Source organism: Leptonychotes weddellii, chromosome 6 (genome assembly GCF_054177405.1).
Source record: "Leptonychotes weddellii isolate Sample4059 chromosome 6, ASM5417740v2, whole genome shotgun sequence".
NCBI classification, from domain to species: domain Eukaryota; kingdom Metazoa; phylum Chordata; class Mammalia; order Carnivora; family Phocidae; genus Leptonychotes; species Leptonychotes weddellii.
The window spans coordinates 112,733,656-112,756,790 of NC_138374.1; the positions used below are offsets into that span (position 1 = coordinate 112,733,656).

At 56.1% G+C, this 23,135-nt stretch overlaps 1 protein-coding gene across 1 annotated transcript in view; it reads left to right on the forward strand.

Annotated features, from left to right (window-relative positions):
• PKP1 (plakophilin 1) overlaps window positions 1-23,135 on the forward strand; it is a 49,475-nt gene that overhangs the window by 21,774 nt on the left and 4,566 nt on the right. Inside the window, exons 3-12 of the mRNA XM_081824976.1 lie at window positions 8,795-9,189; window positions 11,400-11,544; window positions 12,442-12,649; window positions 13,688-13,865; window positions 15,221-15,335; window positions 16,464-16,619; window positions 17,444-17,620; window positions 18,889-19,042; window positions 19,419-19,605; window positions 20,209-20,293. Of these exons, the coding sequence (XP_081681102.1) occupies window positions 8,795-9,189; window positions 11,400-11,544; window positions 12,442-12,649; window positions 13,688-13,865; window positions 15,221-15,335; window positions 16,464-16,619; window positions 17,444-17,620; window positions 18,889-19,042; window positions 19,419-19,605; window positions 20,209-20,293 (1,800 nt within the window). The remainder of the gene's footprint in view (window positions 1-8,794; window positions 9,190-11,399; window positions 11,545-12,441; window positions 12,650-13,687; window positions 13,866-15,220; window positions 15,336-16,463; window positions 16,620-17,443; window positions 17,621-18,888; window positions 19,043-19,418; window positions 19,606-20,208; window positions 20,294-23,135) is intronic.

Below are 23,135 nucleotides of genomic sequence, written 5' to 3' on the forward strand. Positions count from 1 at the left end.
TTATGGTTTCAGGTAAAGATGATGTTTCTTTTTTTATTTTTTTAAAGATTTTATTTATTTATTTGACAGAGAGAGACACAGCGAGAGAGGGAACACAAACAGGGGGAGTGGGAGAAGGAGAAGAAGGCTTCCCGCTGAGCAGGGAGCCCGATGCAGGGCTCCATCCCAGGACCCTGAGATCATGACCCGAGCCGAAGGCAGATGCTTAACGACTGAACCACCCAGGCACCCTCTTTTTTTATTTTAAACTTTTACTTATTTATTTGAGAGAGAAAGTGTGTGCACAAGTTGGGGGGGGAGGGGCAGAGGGAGCAAATCCCAAGCAGACTACATGCTGAGTGTAGAGCCTGACATGGGGCTCAATCCCAGGACCCTGAGATCATGACCTGAGCCGAAATCAAGAGTCAGATGCTTAACCGACTGAGCCACCAGGTGCCCCAAAATGATATTTCTGACTGAGTGTCTACAGTTCTCTGAACTAATTGATGGCCTGCTGAGTGCTGAGCTCTGTGGGATTTCTCCCCGAGGCCAACTAGGAGAAGGTCCAGAGGAAATCCTGGGCCTCTTCCACATCTGCCTGCAGCCCTTGGAGGCCCCATGGTGCTGGGAGCAGAGTGGGGGTGCTGTGAAAAGAAACCTGGGAGAGTTGGGGAGCTCAGGGCCAGCCAGTGGCCCAGCCCTCCCTTCTTCTCCCTCCTGACTGCCCCCGAGGCTTGAAGCAGGGTGGCCCAACTCCCTGAGCATGAAGAAGCTCAGCTAGACTTGGCTAATTCCAGGAACTCCAGGCCCAGCGTCGGTCAGCGGTCTTGACATGACTCCCTGCTTTCCCAGCCCAATCTGTGTGCGTTCAGTGGTGCATTTGGAGCAAGGCGTGGTTGAAAGGGTACCAAACAGTCACTTTTCTGCACCTTCACTCTTGTGGTCCTGGCCAAGACAGACCAGTTGTCATGACCACAAGGTCTCCTTGCCCACTGGTGTCCCTTGGAGCAGAGGGTCTTCTAGCCCAGGTCTTTGGGCAGTAAGTTTGCGTCACACAGCTGAGGAGCTACACTCTTCCTAAATGTCTCTAAGGATCTCCCACAATAGGCCAAAAGCAGGGAGCAAATACCTCCTACATCTGCAGCCCCTGGGCAAGGAGCTTCCTAGGAGTCAGGGCCAGCAACTAGCCAGAGATGCAGGTGGTGTTCCTGCAGAGCATCCCTTAGCTGCAGGGGCTCTTTGCCATTTAGTCTTCCTTCATGTCACCAGACTCTGGCGGCAGAGTGGCTGGAGGACAAACACAGGAGGGAGGTTGGAGACCTGAGTCCTGGGTCACGGTCTGCCACATCTTAGCTGTGTGGCCTTAGCCACGCTTCAAGCTCTATGCGCTTAATAAATGCTCACAGAGAGCATGACCATGCTGCCATCTGCCCTGACACTGCACTGGCAAGTGCTGGCCCACAGGAGTCTCCAATAAGACGATGAAGGCAAGGAAGCTCTTTGCAAACTGTAAAGCGCCATGCCTGCTAAGTTGTTCTTACAATATGTTCAGGAACTTCCAAAGACCTTCCCTAGCACGGTCCGCTGCCAGCAAAGCGATGTGTGTCCCATGTAGGCAGGTGTGCATATGGGAGTGTGTGCACATACGGGCACACCGGCTCATCTTCCAGAGAGGAGATCCATCACCGGAGTCCTGGGGGATGCAGCCACCTCTTCCTCCTTTCATGTGAGATTCTTGGCTTTCTCATCAGTGGGAGCAGTTTCCTTCCACTAGTGGTGACTCCAAAGAGCTGTGTTTGGGGCCAAGTAAGCATCTGCTCCTGAGGATGCTCCCACCTCACGGCCTTTGGCCCTCTTCTTCTTATGTCTGGAAGCACCTCCTGGCCCCATGTGTGGGGGGTGGTTAAGGAGCCGCTGAGCCTCCCCCAGACCTCCTGTCATGGGGTGGGGGGTGGGGTGCCTGGCTTAATGGGATCCTCCTGACTCTCGACTATGCTCTTCCAGGAACCGGTGTATCCTTTGAGAGTCCAGGAGTTATTTCATGTTGAAACCTTATAGGGCTCCTCCCCAGGATGAACAGTTACTGGGTCAATGGGGTCAGCCTCTGGGTTCAAAAGGCAGAAGATAGGATCCCGGAACAGAGGGCTCTTGGAGGGCAGGATAGTCTTGCCTCAGACTTGCCTGAGCATGAACCCATGAAAGAGAGGTGGCCGAGGTCTGGAGGTCCTTTGCCACGGGGCCTGTTCTCACAGGTGGTAAACACCTGCTGGAGATTTCCGTTCTCAAATGTAACAGAGATGTGTACACATGAAACTTTAGGTCCTTGCTCCCCAAACCCATCCTGGGAGTTCCAGGCGCTAAGAAAAAACCACTGCTCAGATGTGAAGGGGGAGAGGTTCCGGAGAAGATTTTCAGAAAATCCACATTTTCCCACAGGTTAACAGTGAAGCAGGGAGCAGGGCGTGGAGACAGAGTTGGGTGCGGGGCTGCCACAGTGATCTGTTGAGACGGCAGATGTCATGGAGCTCAAGCTCGTGGCAAGGTGCCAGGTGCCCAAGTATATGTTGGGTCCTGGTGCCCGATAGTGCCAGGAGCCTCCTTGGGCCTGACCCTCCCATGAGCCTGGGATGCAGACTTGGAGCCTGGAGCCCATCAGGGCAGGATGCCTCTTTCACCGAAATTGTGAGCTCCCTGGAGAGAGCAGCACCATCTTGAAAGACCCACAAGCCACAGCCTGGAGTCTGAGATATTTAGGATCTTTTCTAGTTGGGTTGCCGTTATCCAGCTACTTTAGAAAACTTGTGCCAAATCACCCATGTTTCTTACTACTCCCCTGAACGATGCAGGCTCCCAGTTTCCACCTCTTAAAGGTGACAAGGGACACTAACCACTATTAACCAGATCTCTGATGAACTCTGCACATCCAAGATGGGCATCAAAATTTTCGTGGGTTTAGGGGTTTTTTTTACATTTAAAAAATTCAGGTGATGGAAGATGCCCAACTCCTGACATCAGGCTGTTTCCAATTCCTGTCGTGCCTTGTCTAACTGACTAGACACCCACCAGCCCCTGTCCTTCAACTCGCAAACTGGGGTTCCCTCCTGAGTAGGCACTGCGGGTCTCAGGGTGCCAGGAATGGAATCGTGGGGTAGCTCCTCCCCGCCCTGAAGGACTCCCCAGCAGGGGCCCACCCACCACAGCCGCCTCCAAACAGAACAGGCTTGCTCTTTGCCCAGATGTCAGGGCTTCTGAGTGTTGGGGTGGCTGTGCTCTCCACACACCACACAAAGCCACGTGCCAGAGAAAGAAAGCAGGACCAGCCCAGGGTGGGACCCCCTGCTCCTGGCCAGAGAGGGAGCGGAGCCCAGGAGGAGACAGGGATTGGCACTCCTCCTGCCCAAGTCCCACCTTTGGTGACTCAGGCCCAGCAGCTCTCTGCTCTCAGTGACTCCAGCTGCTGAGTAAGCAGCTGCCTCTGCCCGCACCCCGCCCCCAACCTCCTGCGCAGAGAATTCCCCACGCCTGGGGCCCTGATTGCCCCGTCCTGGGCAGCCCTTGCTGAGAGAGGACCTGGGCTCTCCAGAACCCCCAGAAGTGGAGCAGAGCTGCCCCATTGTGAAGCCCCCTCTGCACCACCCCGGCCACCCTGTGACTGGCCAGCTATGCCCAGTCCTGACTGAAATCCCAGGAAGGTGAAAGAGAACATGCCTACTGCACCAGGGCCCGCAAATGAGCACTGAGGGGGGGAGTAGTCGGTACAAGGGAAGTGGCAAATGGTATTTGTCCTCAAGGCATTTTCAATGCAAGTCCTTTCTCAGGAAGGGCTTCGCCCGGCCCGGGAGGCACGGGGACCCCATGAAGTTGTGTGTGTGCACACAGTCTCGTGAGAAGGGCGTTGGGGAGTACATTGCTGCAGGTGGTCCTGTTGGGCACTGTGCTGGGTGTGGGACTCGTAGGGAAGAGCAGGGTGTGTCCTGCAGGAGAGCCGGTTTGGCCAGCCCCACCTTGCTGGCAGAAGCTTGGTTTCAAAATGGACTAATAGCTGGGGACACAGACACTCTTTTCATCTCGGTCTGCCCAGCACATGCCTGGCTCCTTCTGTCTGGTCAGCCAGAGCTGGAATAGAACTCTCTAGGTTCAGCCAACCCGCTAATAAAGCCCAGGTCAAGGGGTAAAGGGAAGAATCCTGGACCCCTATAGCCTGAAGCCACGCTGGGCCACCTTCACAGACTGGCTTGCCTCATCTGGAACCCCTCTGCCTTCCTGACAGCTCTTTTCATTGACAAGGATCCCCTGTGGCCCATGGAGGCTGTGGGAACCCCAGTGCCAACCAACAGCCCAGATTTCCATCCCGGGCACACATTCCCATGGCAAGTCAAGGCACTCCTTTGGGCAATTGCGGTGAGGCCAGCCCTGTTCTAGGCACAGTAAAGGGCATCTTTGCCCTGGAGAGCTTGGGGAAAATGACAGAAACCATTAGCAACTAAAGAACACATAAGGTCACGGCCAGCGGGGGTGTGCAGATGAAGAAGCCCAGCTCTGGACACGACAGAGATCCGGAGAGGGGGCCTTGGGTGGGTCAGAGCAGGCCTTGTGCAGATGACTGGGGAAGAGGCCTTGGAGAAACACAGGACTTGGGAGGAGGGGCAAGGAAAGCTATGCAGGATGGAGAAGAGGTTGGGCAGAAGCAGGTTGTGGCTGATGTCACCAGATAGCATAAAGGGGTGTGTTGGGGAGGCAAGAGGTGACCAGACAGGCAAGGGGGCCAGGCTGGTGAGTTCTTCTTGCAATAAGCAGAGAGACACTGTGGGTTTGTCAAGCAAGGAAAGCTTTGTCTGAGGAAGGTCAGGTGGATGGCACCACCAGGAAGGCACCAGGACCCCAAGGGCTGGGTTAGAGGTTGGCAGGAGGCACTGGAATTGTCCAGCAGCGAGCTGAGGCTCACCGGGGCCACAGTCTGGGGAGTGGGAATGGGAAAGGAGGAGTCAGAAAGGATTCTCAGTTGGAAGGACAGAAGGATGCCATCTCATCCTGAATGGTTGGTCACTGTCATGTCCGATGAACTTGGGCCGACAGGAGCTCTTCCAGTTTGGGGGTCTCTTCAGACTGAATGGGACTCTCAAGGGGAAACTGACTATATTCAGTTCTTTGAGGCCCTTCTTCTTGGGCTGTGTTAGTCTAGTCACCCTCCAGGACTCAGTTTCCTTGCCTGCAAAACGAGGAGGTTGACCTCTGAGCACTTCCTGACGTGAGGAGGAACAGGAAGAGGGGCTGGGAGCATTCAGCAGGACATAAAATGGCACAATTTTCCAAGAAGGAAGGGGAGGAGGGGAGAAAGGTGGATGAATTATAAGACCTAAGTCATTAGCAGAAAGGGAAACAGAGCAGGGCCTGGTTAGGAGAGGCTCTTTGCTAAGGGCAGCCCTCTCTGGCCTACTCCAGCTCTCTCTGGCCTACTCCTGGTTGAGGGTCATCTCTGCCCCCAGAAAGTCGAGTTTCTAGCCTCTGGTATGTTCTGATGCACGGCCCATACCACACAAGGCTGGAGTTTCCCAAGGAAGCGTGAGATAACCAGACGAGGGCTGTGTGTCTGTGTCTCACTGTCCTTTGTATTCAAAGCAGAAGACGCTGCCAGCAGATCACTATCTGGGTGTGGGGGTGTGCCTGGGAGACCCGACATTGGCAGTGAAGCTCTCCCACCTGCTGTGGGCACCTGGGTGCACACTACCCACGTATTCCGCTCCAGCTGCAGCTGCTTGCTCAGGACCTGGAATGTGTGGGGGCATTCTTGCTAGTCACAATGACAGCAAGGCATGCTGGCATTTAGGACCTGCGGGCCAGAGGCAACTAAACATCCTGCAGTGCTTGGGGCAACCTACACAATGAAGAATTGTCCTGCCCCAAATGCCGACGGCACCCATGTAAAGAAACACCGCGTCATTCCATTCCGTCATAAAGCCTTACAGGCAGACCACACTCCTCTGGTTTTCTGAAACCTAGTGAGGCCTGTTCTGTGGCCAGTGGGTGAGACTAGCATGAGGCTCTGAATACTAGTGTATTCCCCTTTCCTGGACTGGCCTACCTTCCTGGGTTCGTCCCCCTCAAGTGCCAACCTGGTGGCCCCTTTAGGCATGACTTGGGTGATGTACAACCCTCAGCCAGGTCCTAGAGGCCCCCAGTCTGCCTCCGGTCTGAGCATCAGAGGGATACAGATGTCCCTACTAAACAAACATTTATGTCATGCACTGTCCTAAGCACTTTACAAACATTCATTCACTGAATTCTCCCCACACTGGGTACAATTATAATCCCAGTTTTACAAATTGAAAAAAAAAAAGAACTGAGGTGTGCTGTGTTCAAGCAAGTTTGCCAAGGCCCCCCATCGGGCAGTTGACATGGCCAGGGCTCGGCCTAGGCAGTGTGGCTCCAGAGTCCATGTTCTTGACCACTGAGTCTCCCTCTGCCCAGGGAGCTGGAGGAATGTACCTGGAGTCCCAAGATTTCAGCCTGATGGACAGCAAAGGGGAAAGGTCACAGGGAAGGCCGGTGACAACCTGCTTTGTCTGAGCCTTGGAGGGAAACCCAGACCCCCTGTGATACTAGGACAGGAAAGGGCCTGGCAAAGAGGAAGCTTGGCGCTCCCACTTGTCAAAGTAACAGCAAAGAGTCATGATGACGGGAGTCACCCGCGGCTGTCCTCAGCCACCAGCAGCCATAACACAAGGAGCTGGGGTGGGGCTGCCGGGAATGGGTGACGCCACCGGGATGTGGCTGATGGGGGGGGGGGTAGGAAATGCAGTCCCACAGGGTCAGCCCTGCCTTCTCCACCACGCCTGGTCCCCCGAGGGCACAGCCAGCACCCTTCCCCTAGGCAGCCCACCCTCGCCGAGATTTGGCAGGGCTGCCCATTGTTCCTTTCCCAGCACAGGAGAGCAAAGCCCAAAGCCTCTGTCAGGCTTAATCAGCATGATCACATTTTTGCTGGGTTTGGTCCAGGATGAGCGTTTGGACTCCTCATCAGGTGCCTGAGCTGACGTCCGGGATTGTCATTTACTGAGAACAAGAGAGTTCCTTGTTGCATTTCCATTTAAGGCTTAGCCTGCCACATGGGGAGTGCTCAGCTGGCCCTTCGAAGTGCTGTCGTCACCTTCCCTGCCCTGGGAGGCTGGAGGGGTGAGGGGTGTGGCCACTGGCCTAAAGCAGGGGTGGCCTAATTGCATATTTTGTGCAAAGTGCACATTCCAGATTCCCTCTGCCTCCTATTGCTCATTTATGCCTCCCCAGACACCCACACACCTGTTCCCTTTGGGTTAGGTTGGTTTGACCCAGTTTGGGGAAGAAAATTATGCCCACCTGAGTGCCCAGCTGAGCATGTGGGTGGAGGAGATGAGAGCACCATTGTCAAGGTTAACAGTTTGTGGCTTCTGACTTTTGGATGCCACTTCTGACTGGAATCTTGACCCAAGGTGGCTTCCTGCTAAGATGAAAGGGAACTGGCCAAGAGAAGGCCCCTCCCCAGACTTGTGTGGCTAGATCTGGTGTAGAGGAGAATAGCCCAGTTGTCTAACCACCTCCCCTACACACACACACACACACACACACACACACACACACACACACACACAAACACTCATGGGGTGGGGCGGGCAGGCTCTGGGCTGCTAGGCTTGGCCCTGGCTCATCCCAGCAAAGGTGAGATCCAAGTCAGCCCCTGTGTGGAGACACTTTATCTCCACAGGCTCAGTGTTACCCTCTAGTCTGAGGACAAGTCAGAGCAAGCAGACCTACCACCAGACTGTGAGCTTCTGGGAAAGTCCCCCTTCAACAGATCTGTTCCGAGCTCATTCCCACCAAATCTCCAGCTTTGTAGGCTCTTAACCAGGGAGGCTGCATCCCCAGGTGAGCTCACACGGAGCCCCGGCGGGGGGCACCTCATTACGGTATGTTTTCTTGTCGGACTGAGCCTCTGCCCAACCTGTCCCTCCTGCAAGCCTGACAAAAAGCCCAGGAGGCTCCCCTTGCACCCCACCCTAAGCCCCTGGGCCTGCCTTCATGTGTGTCGGTGCTCAAAGAAGGCCCAGGAGCAGAAGTATTTTCTCCCTTTGGCCTGTGAGGGGTTCCCCCAGAGGGCGATGTTATCATTTGCTTCTTACCCTGGCAGAGGGGAGGCAACATGAGGAGTTCAGCAGAGAAATAACAGTGGAAAACAGTCCTGGCCAGAAAAGGAGACATCTTGCCCACGCTGAGTACAAGTGGCCAAGGAAGGCTGGCTGTGTTGGAAGCTGCCGGTGTCTGAGAATTTCACGGGGCGACAGGGCAAAGACTTGGGGACATGGGCACAGGTCCAGCGTCACCCTTCCCTCCTGAGTTGGAGGTTCCCTGACTTCTCTGGGCCTCCGACTCCCCACCCGGCCAAGGCCATTCACGTAGGACTGGATGAGTGGCTACCCCCCCCCACCACCACAGTAAGAAACGTGTTCTCCATCGCAGCCCAGCCCACAACACAACATGTGTCTCAACAGCCAACCTTGCACTCTGACGGCTTACGTTCCAGCCTCTACCATGCTGTCCTATTTTTTTAAACGAGAGTCACAAATCAGCTCAATGGATTTCATAATCCAAATTGGGTCACAACCTGCAGTTTGAAAAAGATAATATATCAGATGATGGCTAAGATGCCTTCCACTCCGAACATTCTGGGATTCCATGAACTAGTTATTACAGAGGCCGGGGGAGGTCAGGGTCTCTTGGCCAGCTGGATCCAGAATCCCTGGTCAGGAACCTCCACTGAGCCTTCCTTCCTTCCTCTGCCCAGATCTACAACGGGACCCTCAAGCGGGAGAATGACAACAGGCGCTTCAGTTCCTACAGCCAGATGGACAACTGGAGCCGGCACTACCCACGGGGCCCCTGTCCCACGACCGGCGCAGGCAGTGACATCTGCTTCATGCAGAAGATCAAGGCAAGCCGCAGCGAGCCTGACCTCTACTGTGACCCTCGGGGCACCCTGTGCAAGGGCACGCTGAGCAACAGGGGCCAGAAGACCACCCAGAACCGCTACAGCTTCTACAGCACCTGCAGCGGCCAGAAGGCGGTCAAGAAGTGCCCTGTGCGCCCGCCCTCCTGCACCTCCAAGCAGGACCCCGTGTACGTCCCGCCCATGTCCTGCAACAAGGACCTGTCCTTTGGCCACTCGAGGGCCAGCTCCAAGTAAGTGCCGCCAGGCTGGGCGGGGGGCCAGGGCTGGGGCCAAGGTGGAGGCAGACTGTCAGCGGGGCTGCTCGCTGCGAGGGAGTTGCTGATGATTGGAAGGACCACCTCGGTCCCCAGGGGCTCCTTGTCCCTGCAGGGGGAGCGTTCCTGACCTCGGGCAGTCCTCAGTGTGAAGGGGGAGACAGAACCCAGACATTAACACAAACGCATGGGGTATGTAGGTTCTAAAGGGTCACAGGTGATGAACAGAGGAGGCTAACTAGAGGCCAGTGGAGCTCCAACTGTGTGCCTCCAAACAGTGGCAGCTGCATCACCTGGGAACACTTTCAGGCTGCACCCAGACCTACTGACTCAGAAACTCAGGGAGAGGCTGGGCAACGTGTGTTTTAACAGGCCCTCCAGGGGACCGAGAGTCTGTGATCTTAGGCATGCAAATCTCTATCCATGTTCTGAAAGAGCAAAGGAGTGTGCCCTGATGTGGATGATGGGCAAGGGGGCCGTGTTCCACCTGATAGGACAACAGACAACCAGGACGGTCAGACATCAAAATTGAGGAACTGGATCTAGTGCTGAAGAACAGAGTACATCTCTTGTCCCTCGACACTGAAGGCCCAGTGAGAATGAAGGAGATGAAGTGGGGTGTCCTGTAAAGAGCCACAGGCACAGGGTGGCTTGGGGATGGGACAGTGTCCTAGGGGACATTGGGCCTGCCCTCCAGGACTCAGAGCTCCATAGACCTCCAAACTGTTCCTTATCGCCACCTAATGATCATTTATTCATTGATTTGACAAGCATTTACTAAGCATCTACTATGTTCCTGGATGTATGGTAAGTGGAGGGAACACAGCCAGAAACAGAACAGTGCAGAGCCATCTTAGAGCCACACAATTAACTGATAAACCGTTTTTCCTAGAGCTCCAGGAGCTCTGCAGTCTTCATCTCTAAACCTCATAGCCCCTTCTAGGCAGGTGCTAGAACTCCTGAGGAGGAGACAAGGCACGGAGATGTTAACTCATTTGCCCAAGGCCACACAGCTGATGCAGCATCCTGTGCTCGTCCCCACTCTGTCATACTGTTTCGATAATAAGCTGAACCCCACTGTAAAGCTGGACCTCTCCTAATTACTCAAAGGCCATAAGGTGTATTTAGGATGATTTGGAGAAGGACTAAGAAACCCTCTCCCGTGGAGCAGGGATTGGGGCAGCATCTAGCCCTGGCTCGTTGCCCCAAACCAGAGGCCCTAAGAGGACAAGGTCTAGGCAAGACAGGGAAGGGGATGTATGACAAGCCATTTAGAGATGATGTTTGCATCATGTGCAAGCGCTGAGGAGATTCCTAGTGGGGTGGGGCTGGGTGCCACAGAAGGGGCTGCCCCTGCCCCCAGGAACTCTCCATGTCTGTTGGGAACCAGGACACAGACAGGTGGAAAGGTATCCTTTCGCTGGAATGTTCAGGGAAGCGGGGCTTCATCGAGGCACCTGTGTTGTGACGGGAGGGGACACAGCCACATATGAGAGCCACATGGATGCTCAGTGGACAGAAGAGTCTTGCAGGAGCGGACCTCGTGAGGAGCTGAGGAGTGTGCAAGAGGGCATAGCAGAGCCAAACGATTAGGTTGAAACATAAAATGTTTTGTTTTGTGGCTCAAAAATTTGACTATCAGCATTTCATATGGTCCAACTTAACATGTGCCCTTGGATATTAGTGTAAGCAGTCTGCACTTGAACCCGCAGGATGGAGAAGCCACTGATGGGAACAACACAGTGAACCAGGTGTTAGGACTGCTAGTCTGGTAAAAGGGAGGAAAAATTTGAATAGGGGAGCCTGGAGAAGAGACCCAGTTGTGGGGGTCTCTTGCTGTAGTCCCAGTGAGAGTGATCATGGTCAGAAGGAAGGCAGTGCCCATGAGGTTGGGAAGAAGGAGCAGATGTGAGAATTTTTATGTAAGAAGAATTAGCTGGACTTTGGGAGAGATGGAGGCATTGATGGTTGTATAGAGACAGGAGGGAGGGAGGATGGATGGATGGATGGATGGATGGATGGATGGATGGGTGGATGGATGGGTGGGTGGGTGGATGGGTGGGTGGATGGGTGGATGGATGGATAGACAGGCTGTGGCAGCTTGGGCATACAGGGGGGTTTCTGAGCCCCTGGCCCCGGGGCTCCTAGCCTACCCTGGAACCCACCCCACTGCCCATTGCCCACAGGATCTGCAGCGAGGATATCGAGTGCAGTGGGCTGACCATCCCCAAGGCTGTGCAGTACCTGAGCTCCCAGGATGAGAAGTACCAGGCCATTGGGGCCTATTACATCCAGCATACCTGCTTCCAGGATGAATCGGCCAAACAACAGGTAACTGGCTGCACACCTTCCTCCCCCTGGAGGCCTGGGCAGGGACTGGGCGTGTGTCAGCCTGACCCCATTTAGAGATGGGTGGGGGCATTTGCATTTGCTCCTTCTCGCCCTGCCTGGCGGCCTGGGGCGAGGAGTGTGCTTGGCATTGCCTAAGATCACAGCTGGGCATCTTAACCCTCTAGTTGAGTGGACATTAGTTAGGCGTGTCTCCCCCACTGATCACATGGAAGAAACAGCCATGAGTTCAACAGGAAATCCCCTTTCTCAGATGCCACTAGAGAATGTGACTACTTTCCACCCTTCAATTCCCTTCCCCAGCCCCTTTCCCTCTGTCTGTCTGTCTCGGCCTCTCTGCCTCTCTGTCTCTTGATCCTCTTTCTCACCAGGCATCCATGGTGGGAAACAGGGCTTGTTCATGCCTCCCGAGCTTGGCTGTTGGGAAGGATGCCTATAGGGCTCAGCAGCTCAGCCCTAGGGTGTGATGCCCTAAACAGGTTTCCTAGAGATTCCACGATCCATAAGCATCAAAGTTCCTGCCACAGGAGAAAGAGTTCCTGTGGGAGGGTCTCCCTTACGTCTGTCTTGCTTTAGGATTTTGAAGTGTATTTATATCCATTTCCTCCTCCGGTCCTCACTGCCGTATTCCAGAGGAGCAAAGTGGGGCTCAGAACAGAGGGGTGACTCTCCTGGCGAGGACATGGGGGAGCTAACATCTGAATCCATCTTGGTTCCTGATCTGGTTGCTGTGACTCCACATTGCTTATTTATTTTGGTTGGCTTGAATATTTCAGAACTGGCAGTAGACTTTTGGGTCTGAGAAAAATCACTTTGAGTAGAGACACTAGATCAGCCTCACCTCCCTGACTGGGCAAGGCGGCCCCCCTATCCCAACAGGTCTATCAGCTGGGAGGCATCTGCAAGCTGGTGGACCTCCTCCGGAGCCCCAACCAGAACGTCCAGCAGGCTGCAGCTGGGGCCCTGCGTAACCTGGTGTTCCGGAGCGTCACCAACAAGCTAGAGACGCGGAGGCAGAATGGGATCCGAGAGGCTGTCAGCCTCCTGAGGAGAACTGGGAGCACTGAGATCCAGAAACAACTAACCGGTAGGGAGCGCCAGTCGTGGAGAGCTAGGGGTCCGGGTTGGGCGGGACTGCTGGCTGCAGTCCCAAGATGGGGCGTGGGGCAGCCCCTCCAGGCTGGGTCAAAGCACAACCGTGCAGATTTGACCTCTGGCTAATATCTTGGGAGCCCCCATGGCCCTGGCCTTGGCCAGATTAGTGGTGTCCAGATGGTGCATACCCACAAGGGGTCTAAGTCTTTTTTTTTTTAATTTATTTATTTATTTGAGAGAGACAATGAGAGGGGGGAGGAGCAGAGGGAGAGAGAGAATCTCAGGCAGACTCCCCACTGATCGAAGAGCCCGACTCCAGGCTCAATGTGGGGCTCTATCTCATGAGCCTGAGATCACGACCTGAGCTGAAACCAAGAGTCAGATGCTGAAGCGACTGAACCACCCAAAGGCCCCTGAGTCAAGGTCTTTTTGAAGATAGAAGGCAAAGAGTAGAAGGCTGGTGTCCAGGCAGGATCCATATTCACAGGTGGGATCCACAGGTGAAAGGGAGGAAGGGAGGTCGATGAGAGCAGGGACTAACAGGTCTTAAGCACCTTCCTGTGCCCGAACAGTATGCTAAGCACTCGGGCCGGGGACACAAGAGACAGAAGGAACTATGAAACCTTCAGCCTGGACTGGGAAGATGAGACCATGCACAGAGTAACCATGATCAGTATTTCCGGAATGACTTTCAGGTGGAAAATAGAGAACATTAGAAGACTCTGAGTGCTAACCTTTATATTAAAACCCACAGATCAATCAAATGTTTCTTGATCGCCTTCCATATTCATAATTTTGGCCTAGATAAAGAACCCTAGATGCTCCCCGCCCTCAAAGAACCTGCAGTCTCGTTGAGACACTGGGAAGCGGGCTCAGGAAACAATCAGACACTAGACCGAATAACCCAGGCCTACTTGGAAAGTGACATTCCCGTAGGGCTCGTTTGCCAGAGCAGGCTGGGGGTGACACGCCATCGCCTGGGGTCTTCCTGAGCCTGGCATGTGTTGGGTTGACGGTCCCCAACATCCAGGGCTGCTCTGGAACCTGTCCTCCACTGATGAGCTGAAGGAGGAGCTCATCGCGGACGCCCTGCCTGTGCTGGCCGACTGGGTCATCATTCCCTTCTCCGGCTGGTGTGATGGCAACAGCAACGTGACCCGGGAAATGGTGGACCCTGAAGTCTTCTTCAATGCCACAGGCTGCTTGAGGTGAGAGAAGAGCCCGCCCGTGGGGTCTTTTGGCCCCAGCCCTGGGCCTTTGCCCAGGCAGCCCCATCTCGGGCAGGACTCAGCCAGGGCACGGAACATAAAATGCAGTCTGGCTGGCACCGGCCTTCATGGGTAGACTCCAAGAAATGGGGCCCCGGCGCTCCTGACGTCCCCAGATCCAGATAAGGATCAGGACTCCATGACCTCCTTTAAGGGACCACAGCAGACTTAGTTAGAAATCTGAGTGGAAATGCCAGATCTGAATATCCAAACTGGTTCAACCATTTCCCTCTCCTCCATTTCCCAAAAATGCATTTCTTGGACTATCTTGAAGCGTGTTCTTTTGGACAAAAATTTGCTGATGGGCTCCTAATGAGTCATTTCCCAGCTATGATGCTAACACCAATTGCCATATTCATTGGCATGAAGATGGCAGAGCTCTGCCCAAAGTCTCCCGAGTCCTACCCCAGCATGAAGCAAGGCCCCTGGGGGCTCTTGGAGGAGGGACGTGGGCATGCTCATTCTAGGAGACAGGCTGCAAGCTGGGTTGTGGGTGCTGGTATGGAGGTGTAGCAGTGGAATGGACCCTTTAGGGTCACGCCTTGCTCTGATGGGGTTTGTCTTCCCCAATTCCTGGGAGCCCCAGAGTGAGGGGTGCAGGTGGTGTGAGCTTCTGTCTCAGCTTGTGCTCCTCCCTTTCAGCCTCCATCAGTGGCCCCCAGTGAGCAAAGCCAGGGTGTTAAGGACTTGATAGGGCTGCAGGACTGTTGGGGACAACAGCGGCCACACTCGGCCTACACCAGGCAAATAGGCCCGGGATGCTTGGGAAGGAGCCCGCTGCTGAGGCAGAACACAGCTTCCACGGGGAGGGGGCATCTGGCTCCCAGCCGAGCACCTGTCAGCTCTTTTCTCAGATCCAGCCCCTGGCCCCAGCACCCCAAAGAGCTTCTCCTGTCCCACAGAAAAAAACTGGGCAGGCGAAGCTTCCAGCCCCCGTTCAACAGGTGCCCCCTAGTGGTAAGGCGTGTGTCTTGGCCTGCTAGCTGCACTGGAGGCCTTGACCGTCATAAAAGTTACAGGTGGGCAGCAAGAGGGGTGGAAAGAGCCGCGTTCAAATGAGAGCCCATCCAACCTCAGCCAGAATGGGGCGGAATTGGCTGAATGGTCTTTTCCTTCCTTCTTCCTCATTTCTTTTGCCCTGCTCTCGTCCTATCAAACCTCCAACCGCATCCCCCATCCCCTCCGCCCCCTCTTCCCCCACCTGCTCTCTCCCCTGCGTGCCCCCCAACCACTCTCTTCTCCACCCCCACCCCTCCTCCCCTGCCTCCTCACCCCGTCTCTGTTTTCTCCCTCAGGAACCTGAGCTCTGCCGATGCAGGCCGCCAGACCATGCGAAACTACACGGGGCTCATTGATTCCCTTATGGCCTATGTCCAGAACTGCGTGGCCGCCAGCCGCTGTGATGACAAGGTGAGCACACCCAGGCGGCACCCCACCCCGGCCCTGGACCCCAGTCCTCTTCTCTGTCCAGTGCTCCAAGGCCCAGGGCCTCCCCAGAATCAGTGAGGGCAGCTCCTTGGACTCTAGGTCCTGACATTTTCCTCTCCCAGGCTCCACGAGGCAGGTCTGCACTCGAGGGGCCTTTAAGGCATGGTCCAGTGACAGGACAGACGCCCAGAGACTGGCCAGTGAAGGGGACAGCTGTCTGCAGAGTGCTCTGCTTGCCGGGGACAGTGGTTACAGAGGCAGGTCCCCTGTCCCTCACTCAGAGGCTGTGTGAATGCGGACACTTCCATGATTTCTCTGTTCCTCAGTTTGTACTTTGCTCCAACAGAAATGATCATAATCCTAATCTGCCTCCTGGGTTAGTTTAAGGGCTCAATTAGTTCATAAGCAAGACACGAAGCAGGCCTGGTACCGAGTGAGCTCTCCGTGAGCAGTCACTGTCGCAGGTGCCAAGCCCCGCCTGCGGCCCTGAGGAGCCACACTGATGCCCCCGGGCATCCTCCCTGCACCGAGGCTCCTTCTACTGCACTGGCTTCCCACTGCGTCCCAATGAGGCCACTGGCCAAGCCGCCTCCTGTCCCCTCTGGGCTTTAGGACTCACTAGCACACACAGACAGAAAGGAAAAATCACGGAGGGCAGAGAAACTGAAGGCTGAGATGTTTCCATCACGGCAGGACAGCAATTCGGGAGAATAGTGAGTTCCCACTGTCCCCAGGTGACCAGGGGACTGTCTGGGCACCACAGGTACTGGGTCCTGCACACAGTTTCCCGTGGAGAGATTTTGTCTCCCCCTCCTCCACTGGATGTGACAACAGGGCCTCAGGAGAGAGACGGTGACTTCAGTCCCATTTTACAACTGAGAAAACCGGGGCCCCGAAGGCAAAGTAAGCCACTCAAGGTCACGCAGCTAGGAACTGAGAGAACTGGATTCCAGCGCAGGCTCCGGGAGGCGTGACTGGGAGAGCGCGTTCATCTGTCCTGGAGCCGCGGAGGGGCCCGCCTCTTCCTCAGGAGCTAGGGCAGGGAGGGGGCCCGGGGCGCCGTCAGGGCGGGGCCCGGGCTCAGGTGCCACGCTTCCCTTTGGCCCCCAGTCCGTGGAGAACTGCATGTGTATCCTGCACAACCTGTCCTACCGCCTGGACACCGAGGTGCCCACCCGCTACCGCCAGCTGGAGTACGGCGCGCGCAACGCCTACACCGAGAAGTCCTCCACGGGCTGCTTCAGCAACAAGAGCGACAAGATGATGGTGAGCACCGACCCAGAGCCCGGGCCTGATCCCCCCCAGGCAGCCCGCTGGGCTCAGCGGCCTGGCTCACCCTTTCCCCTCTGTCCCCCCCCCGCCCCCCCCCACCCCCCGCCGCCACCACCCTGAAGCCTGAACCAGCCCGAGGGGCTAAGCCCAGGCCAAAGCCCCGGCCTCAGGCCGGTGCTGCACCCTGGGAGCTGAGTCCAGGGCATTCTGTCTTGCATACAGAGGGGATCTGTGTTCTTCAGACCACCCAGAGGTCAAAAGCTCCAGCCCTCCGTTGGCAGAGCTTGTCCTCTCTAACTACGTGATTGATAAACTCGGCCCTATCTTCTCCATTACCCTGGAAGGTCTGGGGGTAGCCAGGACTCTAAGCCCTCTCTGGCCTGGTTCCCACCAGCTCCCAAGCCTCCCAGGTCCCCCCAGAAGCAGGAGGGTGCTGTGGAGGGAGGGCCGGGCCTCCCACGCTGGGTAAAATGCCCGTTGGCCCAGGGTGGGTCAAGCTCAGAGTCTGACTCTGGGAGGGGACACATCATGGTGTGAGACCCAAAAGCCGCTGGAAGGTTTAGGCAGAGGCTGGCCTTCAGCACACTTCCCGGGATCCCGAGATTGTTCTCTGCCTCCCTCAGAGACCATGGAGGAGGACCATGGCCCCTGTCCTCACTCAATTCTGCAGAGCTGCCATAGTGAGGAAAGGGGCACCGGGGCAGGTGCTTCCCAGGCCCCTCCCATCAGGAACCAGGACCCTGGAGTTGGGGGGCACGCAGAAGGCTTGGGTTCGGTCCCTTCCCAAGGCTTCCTGCTGACCTGCCCTTTGTCCTCAGAACAACAACTACGACTGCCCCCTTCCGGAGGAAGAGACCAACCCCAAGGGCAGCGGCTGGCTGTACCATTCAGATGCCATCCGCACCTACCTGAACCTCATGAGCAAGAGCAAGAAAGACGCCACCTTGGAGGCCTGCGCTGGTGCCCTGCAGAACCTGACCGCCAGCAAGGGGCTGGTGAGGAGTGGCCTCCTCCCCTGTGCCCACCCCCGTCCCCACCCCCATTTCTTCAACTTGAAGCCAGGCTCTGTTCCCTTCGCTGTTCTCCCACGAGTGTGTCCACAGTCTGAGTCCTAGCAAACACCTATGGCCTGCGGAGCTCGGTTCTACAGACATGACTAGAGGCAGTTTCCTATGCGATATGGGGGAGCAGTGAGGGGAGAGAACTAGCCCAGCCCTCTGGGAACTCCCAGGCGGCGGCTAGGCAAACCCACTCCTGCTGGATTCTGTCTGTGCCCACAGAGTCCCCTTTGCCTCGTGATTCTTGGCCCCATGCTGGCCCTGTCTGGGGTGGGGGACAGAGATGAAGGGTATGTTTGTGGCAGGAGGAGTCTCCTGCATGTTGAACTGACGGAGGGAAAAATAGAGGGTTTGGAGCGTGGACAGATCTAGAGGAAGATGTGGCAGAATCAGTAGAGATTTTGAGGCCAAATATAGTTTGGGGGACATGATGGAATGGCATTGAGCCATCGGAGGCCTGTTGCAATCAACGAGCATTTAGATGCGGAGGCAGCCAACAATCCCTCATCTTTACTTGGGACAAAAGAGAATCAGCTGGAAGCAGGACCAGGGTGAATTGAGGTAAGGAAGGAACTTTCTTGACCATGAGAGGATGAGGCTGGGGGTCTTCAAGAACTCCAGACCAGCCTGGGACCAGATTACAGCTCGGATGGCTTTGTTGCTAGAGCTGGCCTACTGTGTCTCCTTGTGGGCACGGACCCTCTCTTACCCATCTTTGTCCTGGGCAAGTACCCAACAAATATGTGTTGAGTACTCCGGAGGTAGAGAAGTTGGAAGGTGGTCAATGCCTCTTGCATCGACAAATATCGCTGACTGTGTGGTTTCATGTGAGCAGACTGCGGGGACGTGTAAGGAAGGCCGAGCTGAGACCAATAGCTGAGCAGCAGCATCTGACCATTTTGTTAGACCAGGAGTCGATTCAGGGCCCCCATGAGCGAGGGGTCTGAGACTTCCCTCTCATCACCCATCTGGGCTCCAGGCTGATCCGGGAGTAGAGATCAAGGTCAAGAGAGTTGGGGGTGTATTTTCGCCTGGGTGCTTGGTTCGTTGCTGGCGCATGAGCAAATTTGTGTCGCTCTTCGTCCGTGCTTCCAACATGAAAGAGAAACGGTATTTGGGATTCTTCGTTTGGGATTACCTGGCCCGCTTCCACCACGGTGCCTGGGAAGCCACAGGCTAGGTCCTCACTGGGCCTTCTTTCTCAGATGTCCAGCGGCATGAGCCAGTTGATCGGGCTCAAGGAAAAGGGCTTGCCACAAATTGCTCGCCTCCTGCAATCTGGCAACTCTGATGTGGTGCGGTCCGGAGCCTCCCTCCTGAGCAACATGTCCCGCCACCCAGTGCTGCACCGAGCCATGGGTAAGCGCCCTCCGCAGCGTCAGACCACCCCTCTGCCCCGGGCCTCCAGCTAGGACTTGGCAGACCCCCCACTTTCCAGAGCCTGCTGGAAGGTCCCCCTCTAAACTTTCCCTAGGGTGAGCATTCCAAGAGGGGAAGCTGGCCCAAGAGAAGCTTGGGGGTAGGAAGGGGCAGGTCCCCTGGAGGTGGGGGGCAGGTGTGCAGAGGTCCCATCTGGGTCCCAAGCCCTGGGTTGGAGCTAGAATGGAGCCTTGAGGGGTCACCTGTCTAGGAACCTGGTTGAGGGCAGTCCGGGACTATGGCCCCAGAGGGAGCCCCTCAGCCCCTCTCTCCCTCGGTCATCTGAGCCCGTGCCCTCCACTCCTTTCTCTCACAGGGAACCAAGTGTTCCCAGAGGTGACCAGGCTCCTCACCAGTCACACTGGGAATACCAGCAACTCGGAAGACATCCTGTCCTCGGCCTGCTACACTGTGAGGAACCTGATGGCCTCCCAGCCTCAGATGGCCAAGCAGTACTTCACCAGCAGCATGGTCAACAACGTCATCAACCTGTACCGCAGCAGGTGGGCGGGGAAGCGGGCGGTCTCCTCCCCACCTCACCCCCACACCGCCTCACCCCTGCCCCATGCTAAGCACAACTCCCTGCGAAGTCTCAGAGGTGCGGCGGGAGCAGTACCCGGTACAGAGAGGAGAGCCAGGGCAGGAGAGGCTTGGATGCAGAGAAGTTCCCGAAGCCAAGAGCACTGTAGGGATGAATCCAGCAGCCAGGCCCTCGGGCTACACAAACAGGGCAGAGGTGGTGCATTCTCCGCTGTGGGTCACCAGGGGACACTGGGTCCTTAGAGGGTCAGCAGGAGGCATGGAGCAGCAGACCCCACTGTGCGGGAACTTTATTCTGCTCCATGGGGCTTTCTCCTCCCAGAACAAGGGCTGGGCAACCTTCCCCCTCACAGCCCCCAAGGAGAATCCTAGGACACTTCTAAGTGGGCAGGGCCGTGGGGTCATACCCACTGAGCAGAGTGACCAGCCCGACGGGGCTCCTCTTTCATGCACCCCTGGGGCCTCCCCACATCTCTAAGACCTGAGGTGAGGGGAGGAGGGAGGAGGGTGCTCATTCTCATGTCTCCCCGAGTCTCACCCCACAAATGAACTTCCTGCCTGCCCAGTGCCTCACCCAAGGCTGCAGAAGCTGCCCGCCTCCTCCTGTCTGACATGTGGTCCAGCAAGGAACTGCAGGGCGTCCTCAGACAGGTAAGGGCCCGCACTGTTGACCCCTACCCATGAGGTTCTCCTGTACTTGCCCTGCACAGAATCAAGTCCGAGTGGGGCAAGGAAAGAGAAGCAGAATGGCCCACCCCACCCCATGGCGGGGACTGAGCCGCACTCCAGACAGAGAGAGTCAGAGCTGAGAGACCAATGTGCGTGACGATGAATGTGATCACACTCTGAGCAAATCTCTCGGCTAGAATTCTGGGGAGGTGCCAAGTGCATGGAGGGCAGAGGGAATCAAGGTAATGTGTGAGAGGCCTGGGGGGATCCTTTAGGAACAAACTGAAAAACGGGGTGGGCAAAAGGCACAGAATTCATTTGAGGGCATGATGTGCTCTGTGGCTTCAGAGGTAGGTTTGGGCTAGATTACAAACCCCTTTAATCTCTGTGAGAGTTTGCCCTTGGCCCCAGGGAGCCATTGAGGGCTTTAGGTAGAGAGTGTCATGATTAAAGCAATACTTGGATACAGGGGCAGGGCCCAGGGAACTGAGAGGTGCTGGGGCGGCTGCATCTGTCAAGTGGTGACCCTGGCTCCTCTCTGTCCTCAGCGCCTCCCAACCTCGTCAAACACAAAGTCCTAGCCCAGGTCTTAGTTTACCAAACCTCTCCACACTGGCCTCTCCCGCTCCTGCGGCCGCCGTTCTTTAGAGATGTTGGCAGTGATGAGGCTGGACCAAGGACAGGATGCGGAGGAGACAGACTGGTCAGACTGACCATGCTCGAGTGCAAGCCTGGAGACGCTGTGGCCACATTAGCAGAAATAGATCGGTTGGGAAGAGGCCAGGTGGGCCTTGTAGGGAGAGGGAGAGCAGTCCCGATTTCAGGAGGTCAAGTCTGAGGGGATTGGATTGGGGTGCGGGTGTGGGACCTGAGGAGAGAGGCCAGGCTGCCACACAGACGGGAACATTGGGCAGGTAGAAGCCCCGAGAGCAGGCAGGACCACCATGGGGCACAGGTGTGTGGGAGAGTCTTGGAGGATAAAGGCGGAAGCATGGAGAAGACCCTCAGCTGGGGGCCAAGGAGAGCAAAGGGCCAGGGAGCCAGAAGACGCTGTGCCAGCTAGCCAGGAGGGGGCTGCAGCCCGTGCGAGAGGACAAAGCACGGGAGCGGGTAGGCAGCGGTCCCCGGGGCTACTGAGGCAGCAGGGAGGATGGAAACCAGGGAGGCCCCTGGATGAGGCGATCCGGAAGTCCCAGACCACCTGCAAGAGCACTGCTGGCAAAGCAAGGGGAGCCCTTGGGGCCCCTGCCGTGGGCGAGGAGGGACGGGGAGGGGTGGAGAGCGGCAAGGGGAGAACCAGTGTGGTCCAGAAAGGAGGGAGACAAAGGCATCGGTAAAAAGACCCCTGTTTAATGACAGAGGGGACCCAAGCATCTCTGTCGTGAGACGAGAAATGGGCAGAGCAGGGGAAAGTGAAGGGGCGGGAGGATGAGGAAGACCACGGAACAGAGGGGGGCGCAGGGGGTCAGGAGTGACCTGATCGGGTAGGAGAGGAGACTTCCCGCAGCCGCCCAAGGGGAAGAAGGAGGAACAATTCTAACTCCAGCACAGCAGGGAGATAGGAGGGACCATGGCAGTCAAGGTCGACTGGGGAAGGCTGAAGGCCATGGCCAGTGGTGGCCCATGTCCTCTGGTGGACAGTCCAGTGCTCTTTCCCAGCAACACCACAGTGTGGGCAGGCTTGGCCACAGGGCAGCTGCAGGGGAGGCTCCGTGGAAGGGAGGTAGGTGAAGAGACTGGGTGACAACTTCCTCAAGCTGTTCCATGACAACTTCCTCAAGTGGTCCAGAAGGTTCAGCTCACCCGGGAATACTGACACCACACCCCCCCTAAGGCACCCAGAGAGTCCCCTTGTTAACATTGTTCTGTACAGCACCCGTGGGAACCAGCTTCGCCATCCGGTCCCCATTGCTCCCTCTAGTCCTGCTTGACGAGGGCCATGTTTCTGTCCCCAGAGCACCCGCACACGCACTGCCCACTGGGTCCTTACAACCACCGTGAGGCAGACCATGGGGCTTGTGTCCACCCTGAAGAACAGGACTTTGCCTTGATGCAGTGAGTCATGGCAAGAGCAGGGCTGGGACCCAGGAATTCTCACTCCTGGGCTCTTTCCACCAAATCCAGCCAAGCTCAACAGGAGCAAGCAAGCAAATCTGTGGTGGAAAAACCAACATCATGTGATTCATGCCCAGACCAAGCAGGCCTTGGGCTGTGAACCACCTGGTGTCTGGAGCCCTCATGTTCCCACAGGCCAGTGAGAGCTGACAGATTCTCAGAGCTCTTAGCCGGCACCAGGCGCCCCTTCTGAAGGGCCTCTAGGGCCCACCTGCTGTCCTCATTCACTCCAAAGCATTTATTGAGCACCTGCGGTATGCTGGGAGAAATAACAGAAACAAGATTCTGTCACTCCTCAGCAGGAGCTCAGGGGCTAGTGGGGCTGCAGGTGGGAGAGCAGACAGGTAAACAGAGCCTACAGCGTGGCAGCTCCTCAGTACCAGCACCAGGCGCCTCTCTGGTATGTGAGAAACGCTGGACGTGTCCTCGCTGCCAAGAGCTCTTGTCAAGATTTGGGGAAAAAAAAAAAACAGGGACAGTCAGAAGGAAGAAAAACAAACAGCTTTTCTAATCTGACTTTGGTTATTGTTCTGTTTAAAGAGTAATGACTACGAGCTTAAATCCTTATGCCTTAATTCAGATTTCTGCAGATCCACATAGGAAATTCAGAAGTGCTGGTGGAAGCCCAGACACGCTTTACTAACCTGGGCATATCCACGGCCTTATGTTTTGTTGCGCATTTAATCATGCCAGGTTTAGCCCTGACACA